The sequence below is a fragment of the Aspergillus multicolor genome (assembly GCF_047715735.1).
Source record: "Aspergillus multicolor strain CBS 133.54 unplaced genomic scaffold BDW74scaffold_3, whole genome shotgun sequence".
NCBI lineage: Eukaryota > Fungi > Ascomycota > Eurotiomycetes > Eurotiales > Aspergillaceae > Aspergillus > Aspergillus multicolor.
In genome coordinates this window covers 2,306,489-2,312,780 of record NW_027395954.1, presented here as the reverse complement: position 1 = coordinate 2,312,780, position 6,292 = coordinate 2,306,489, and the positions used below count along the sequence as shown (strand labels likewise).

Sequence of the window (6,292 nt, the reverse complement as noted above, 5' to 3'; positions counted from 1 at the left end):
CCGTTTGGAGGTTTGATACATCCAAACCTGTTCGGCTTATGACTTCGGTAGTTGGAGGCCTTGAATTACTAAGAATTCTCTGCCTCAGGTGACACGAAGTTTGTTCGACCGTCCACAACTCTTCATGAGCACCGAGCTCAACCGCTCTCAACTCTCCGCTGCCTCTGTGCGTCCTCGCCTAGGTATCCCGAACTCCGTTATTGCTCGGCTATCGCAGCTGCTGAGGGCAATTCTCCTGCAGAGGCTGAAGCACGTACTCCGCGATCGATTTGCGAAGGGTGACGTCATCCCAGCTAAAGGTTGGTCCGCTGGTCGCAAAGGTACATTCCACACAGCGAGTGATAACATCTTCGTGGAACGGTAAGAGGTCCACCAATACGCTCGAGCTGATCCAGGTCTTGGCGAGCTCATATCGGCTTGATGGGCATGGCTGACCGTTACTTAGTAGGCGGCCCCGATACTCGTCTATCGTCGTCCAGTGGTGAATCTCGAGGAGGAGGATGCCGAGCTCCAGCATGCATTCTTTGACACTGGAGGACTGGAGTTCCTTTTGCTGTGTTCGCAGTCTGGCAGAATCGCTCTTCCACAAAAGGCTCAGGAATGGCGGAGAGGTTGAGCGAGGCAACGTAGACCTCCTTCCTGGAGAACCGAACCGACTTATTTGTTAAGGGGGCACAGAGCCATGGCGTCGTCATGAGCTGGAGTAACGAGGATACGACGGTGAGCGATAGAGCTAGTTTCGGGTTTGGCAACCATGACGTGACCGACTTGTCGTCCAGTAACTCCTTTAATGAAACGTATCCTTCGGATTCGACCGTGAGGTGCATGGAGCCGCCCGAGCCAGAACCGTGGATATGAGTGTACATCAAGTATTTCTTCTCCGTCAGGTGCAGGTCTAACATGAGTCCGCCGTCTCGTGCCTCGCGTATCGACTTGCATATGTCGTTAAGGGCCGATCTCGGCAGAGAGGAAGCAGAGGCTGCAGGTGCGGCTATCACTACCCGCTTGTTTGAAGCAGTCTGCGTTCTAAGTGATGCATTAGCGACGGTTACTACAGGCGTGACGAATCATCGCACTTGATACCCACGACATCCACCGACTCGGTCACTGTGATGCGGCTTCGGTACGAGGGGATGGGACTCGGAGCCGAGATGACAGGTGAGAACAAGACCGTAAACGACAAATCGGCCTTTGCGCCCGCTGCACGCTTTCTCTCAAGGACATCGCAGTTGCTGCGGAGAAGGAGCCTTGCCTCATGCTGACGGTGACAATGCGTCGGATACGCCGTGGCTATCGCGGAGTATAGGCGATTTGCATGGTTGCGGATCATATTCAAGGCGGACGCAAGACTGGCAATACGCCGCGTTGGCTGCTGGACAACTTGTACCCTTAATGACGCTATGTTCTCGCGGGTCCATCTCAACCTCGTGGTCGACTGATCCAAGTGGTGAATCCTGCCCTCGAGGGCATCGAGCTTGATTGGGAAGCGAATTCTTTTCGGCAACTCGTACACCCCATTGTGGGACGGATACGTCTGGACAAGGTCGGCGAGGCTTTTCTGCGTAACGAACAAAATTAGCTGATTTACCATCTTTTTGGGATACCACAGCGAGCATACTCACCGGTATAGGGTCAAACCCTTCAATGCTAGCCACTAGCTCAGCCAGCGCCCGGTGACACTCCACAATAGCACCATAGTACGCTGGAGCATTTTCCGCCAAGTATTCGTCGACCGCTCCGGCTACCATGGGGTCTTTAAATATCGCGGGATCAATCTGGAGGCTTGTTCGATCGTATTCTACTCCGGGCATTATTCAGCGTTATTTTCATGTCGCTAACGAGGAGGAACTGCTGCGTGTCCAGGATGCTCAACAGCCTTGCAATGAATGGTGCCTTTTTCCTGAAAGGGATACGATTTTGTCTCTGTCGGTAAATCTCTATCGCTGCGATAGCAAGAGGTATTGCTCCGAGCACGATACCGGCGATCTCAAGGCCACTCATGATGAGGATTTTCAGGTTTTCGCGGATGCGAAAAAAGCAGAGTGGTGACAACGTCCAGTCTGAAATTGTTTATGAACAGCCTCGCTCAGAGCGGGGTACTTCAGCCTCGTGCATCCACAACTCATATCCCTGTCCAAAACAGCGAATCGCATGGGACGGCTGAAGGCTGTTATCACGAGCTCGGATCCCAAAGCGCCCCTCCGTTCATTCCCGACGACACCTCACTTTCCATATATCTGAAGCAATCACGGCTTTATACAACGACTGTGTGCTGTGGTTACAGCTTGAAACGACAAGGCTACCCTCAGTTTTCACTGCCACACAAGAATGGGAAATGTTCTACAACAACCTTTGTCGCTTGCTGCGATAGGCAAAGCTATCAGCATCCAATTTTCCAACGCGTTGACATGGCCCGACTCCAACTGGCAGCGTCCGCTACTGATCGAGATGCAGAGGTTTGAGCTCTGGGCATCCAATCTTGGGTTATATCACAGCGGACACAGCGCTCTGGACTACCGATTTCGTGATTCGCCTGCATTGTCCCAGTACGCATCGAGACTTTTGATCACTCTTGAAGAGACTCTACTAAGCTGTGAGTGCGCAATCATTATTTTCATTCAGTGTCAAAGTTGACATAACGGAGTCATGGAAGCCTGCGCGGATGATGCTGTGGACTCGACCGGCGAAGCACTCGAGGAAGATGAGGATGATGAAAAAGTGGAGGACGAAGACTTTTCCTCTTACCAGACGGTCCCTATACAGGAGGAGTACATTACTAACATCACACAAACGGTCGATCGATTATACGCATTGTCATTCCAGATCCGAAATCCCGCTCTGCGAACTGGCCTTTCTCGCGCATTGGGATATACCGAGATCGACAGAGAAAGTGGTGTAGATCTTATTGCATTATACGAAGTATAGGATCTAAACCATGTAAAGGAGGTCTTTCGGTCCTGGAGCAACGAGGCCGATATGAATGCTGACTTCCTCATCCATCGCCTGGCTCAAGCGAACACACGCCGGCGACAGCAATTCAAATACTGGAACCATCGAAACTTTAAGTATGAAATTCTTCATCAGTCCTCCATCAGGGAACATCTTGCCCAACTGCAACTTGCTGGGGAGTCTAACCTACCCCAAACCCCACCTGCAACAGCTAGTCGACCCTCTGAGCCATCCACAGCCTCGTATTTGCCATTGCGCACATCCCAGAGAGCGAATCCGTCGTGTCATTGGATAGCTATGTGATAGTCAGCAATGACAATAATGGGGACTTGATGCTCCCTCCCCCACCGCAAGTTGATCCCGATGCCAAGGAGTTTGAGTGTCCCTACTGCCTGATTCTGTGTGGTCGAAAGATGCTTCACAGCCAAGCCTGGGAGTAAGGAACTGCCCTTATCCACATTCATTGTTTACTAATGGCCTTCGAGGAGACATGTTTTGCGCGATCTTAGACCTTACGTGTGTACCTTTGAGAACTGTAAGCAGCCGGATCAGCTATACGACACATTGTCCGAGTGGGTTGCCCACGAGTCTGCAGAACATAGCCAGCGCAATGAAACACCGAGAACATGTCCGTTCTGTCGACAAGTCAATGTCAGCTCGATGCACATAGCCTATCATCTCCGACGGGTGGCTCGGTTTGCTCTACCTCGTTGGAACGAGACAGATGCTGGCGAAAGAGGATCAGTTGCGTTAAGCAACATTAACCGGGGGGCGTCAGATGCTGGCGAGGACTCTCTGGAAAGTTCCGTAGATGATGCTTGGGCCACATCCGCAAAATCTATCTTCCTTTACGTTTCTGCCATAGATGATGGGGGCGCTGAGAATCTTGTTGATTCGACGGTCGTCAAACTCCGCCCCGTAGACAACACGGAAGTCATACTGGTAGATCGTCTGCGACAAAACACTGGGAATAGCGGCGCCATGGCAGTTACATGGACGGATGACAACGGTAACCCCGTCCCAGTTGACTATGACAGTATTTACGATGGAATGATCATAGTGGCAACATTGTCTAACCCCCAACGCTCACCCAGCGAGTTCGCGCCGGACACGACACTGGATGTGGGGGTTCAGGAACTGGACTTGGATATTCAGGGAAGAGATCCGTCAGATGGCAGAACTGGAGTGAGAACAACAGAAAATATGCGAGCGCCACTAAGAGAAATCAATCAGGAAGACATACCATCCGAAGTCTCCCAAGTAGGTGCTTCGAATCTTGAGAGTGGTACTATAATTAACATTATATTGCCGTGTCAGCCGGCTCCGGAGGCGTATTCAGACGATGACAGCATGTCAGGAACCGACCCGACAATCTATGAATATCTTGAGGGACGAGCGCAGCAGGATAATGCCACGAGTTCGTATAATGACCCTCGCCGCGAACATGACGCGTTCGAGGTTGAGAACATGCGCCACTATCGTGAATATGTCGAGGAAACAATCCCGGGTCAGGGCAACCTTTACAGCCATGCCCAACCAATGCTAGACCCAGACTATCACGACAACACGTATAACCACGTCGTAGAGCCAGAAACCCATCTATCCAGCAGCTACCCGCCCAATGATACTCGACAAGGCTACCCAAACTACGGGGTGCCAGGGTATGAGAATACAGAGGAATGGGGAGGCCATGCGCGGCAGACATCCTCATATCATCGCAATCGCCGAGCAGGCTCGGGGCTGATTGAAGTGCTGAGCTCCGCATCGGGCGATGGCAGTGACCCACACGGGCATACTGAACGGTTAAGAGATCGAACTCATGCCAACCCCTCTGAAACTGGCCAAAATTCAGACCAGCATACGCGCGTCGCGCTACCGGGATATCGTAACGCCATGATCAGGGCACATATTGATCGTATAATTCGTGATGGCTCAGGGCTCCCTCGATCAGCAGATGTCCCTCCGCCGGGTGGCCGTCATCCTCAACCCGTCGCATATAGACCCCCCTTGGCCGTAAGATATCCTTTCGTGGCTCTTCCTGACTTAACTCTAACCAATGCTTAGCACCCACCCACCCTACCTTTACAGCTAGTGCTTGACTCACGTTAGTCCTATACCGAAATCAAATGATCGCATGGGTGCCTAATATGAAACTAGGGTTTACCGCGCAGGCTGACCAGTACTTCCAGTGCGGGAAGGTACGGATGGCCACACTAGCTTCCTAGGCAGCCTACCCAAGTATATTAGCAATTGCGCTGGCGTTTGGGATCTAGATTTTCACAATTGTCTGGCATGACATCGTACGACAAGATCCCCTGTATTCACCAGGCCCAACATACAAAGGAAGGCTCGGAGAACCTATCTACAGCACTTATCGTTACATGGTAGCCTGCAAAGTTTATCCGGGCTATTCGGAATGCTAGTAAGTGTCCCACCTAGGTGACCCAAAGCGGTTATTAAGTGAAGCTTGCAGCGAGATCAGAACGTATGGTGGCCGAGGTGCCGCGTGTCGTGGAGTCGATGCATCGCAACATGCTATCCTTTATATGCGCGGCACGAGACCATTTCAAGGCTCACAAGAGCCACGGATGGCAATGGAACCCCTGGAAGTTGTGCCGGACAGCCCTGATGAGTGGTTGCACCCTATGTCAAGGCTAAACTTTCAGAAGCTGTATACTGTCGACCATAATGTGAAGATCCGACCCATTGGGAGGATAGCGAGCGGCTCCCAGGTGAGGTTTCGACAATATGCGTCGCATCAATAGGCCCATTGAACTAGGCCGTTTGTAGCGGATCGTTGCAATGTATTCACTCTTCGCCTCGACCGTCGACTGGATGGTGTTGAACTTGGGTAGCATATAGCCATTCGACAATAGAGTCTCTTAATACTCAGCGTGAAATCAGCGAGGATTTGCTTCGGTGCAATGTCTCCGTTTGGTACGCATGCGAGCATATCAACTATATCTGTGTTCCACCATCCGTGCAACCTTGCTAATTCCCAAGACGTGGAGTATAATGCATGTGCTGGATGTTGTGGGCACTGGACTTAAAGGTTGGCAGGTCCCGGAGAAAAATCTCCGAATTGGGAACTTAGGGCTAGTGCCGGAGTTGCTCCGAGCAACCCACCAGGGCAATGATACCTCAAGCATTAAAGATGGCAAAAAAAACTCCGGTGTTTATATGCAGATGATAGCTCTTTAGGTTGCAACGGGTAAGAAGCCCCGGCGATGTATACGACATCCTGCATCAATTCTTCTGATCATGCGTCAAGAGAGCGGCATGTGCGCGAGACCGAAAGGCTATAAAGAACGCCCAGGATCCCAGCTTCTCTCTTCTCATCCAG

The 6,292-nt window shown here is 51.5% G+C and overlaps 3 protein-coding genes across 3 annotated transcripts; 2 read left to right on the top strand and 1 right to left on the bottom strand.

Annotated features, from left to right (window-relative positions):
* Positions 1–437: 437 nt before the first annotated feature.
* Positions 438–2,001, bottom strand: BDW74DRAFT_174796 (uncharacterized protein; the record flags this gene model as incomplete). Its single annotated transcript, XM_073728131.1, has 4 exons — positions 438–1,026; positions 1,077–1,558; positions 1,623–1,775; positions 1,840–2,001. 4 exons carry the CDS (start codon positions 1,999–2,001, stop codon positions 438–440), a joined length of 1,386 nt encoding a protein of 461 aa, XP_073588321.1.
* A 327-nt stretch (positions 2,002–2,328) lies between these two features.
* Positions 2,329–5,174, top strand: BDW74DRAFT_174795 (uncharacterized protein; the record flags this gene model as incomplete). Its single annotated transcript, XM_073728130.1, has 8 exons — positions 2,329–2,593; positions 2,645–2,895; positions 2,944–3,065; positions 3,188–3,385; positions 3,435–4,209; positions 4,267–4,962; positions 5,014–5,053; positions 5,107–5,174. 8 exons carry the CDS (start codon positions 2,329–2,331, stop codon positions 5,172–5,174), a joined length of 2,415 nt encoding a protein of 804 aa, XP_073588320.1.
* Positions 4,976–6,132, top strand: BDW74DRAFT_146835 (uncharacterized protein). The gene is made up of 3 exons (XM_073723428.1): positions 4,976–5,053; positions 5,107–5,371; positions 5,423–6,132. Exons 2-3 carry the CDS (start codon positions 5,331–5,333, stop codon positions 5,712–5,714), a joined length of 333 nt encoding a protein of 110 aa, XP_073588319.1. The 5' UTR covers positions 4,976–5,053; positions 5,107–5,330; the 3' UTR covers positions 5,715–6,132.
* Positions 6,133–6,292: the final 160 nt, after the last annotated feature.

What these genes read in the sequence shown, in the direction of transcription:
- BDW74DRAFT_146835 (XM_073723428.1), top strand. Translation starts at nt 5,331, where the DNA reads ATGGTAGCCTGCAAAGTTTATCCGGGCTATTCGGAATGCTA. An exon ending in CCGGGCTATTCGGAATGCTA is followed by an intron (nt 5,372 to 5,422) that starts GTAAGTGTCCCA and finishes TGAAGCTTGCAG; the next exon opens with CGAGATCAGAACGTATGGTG.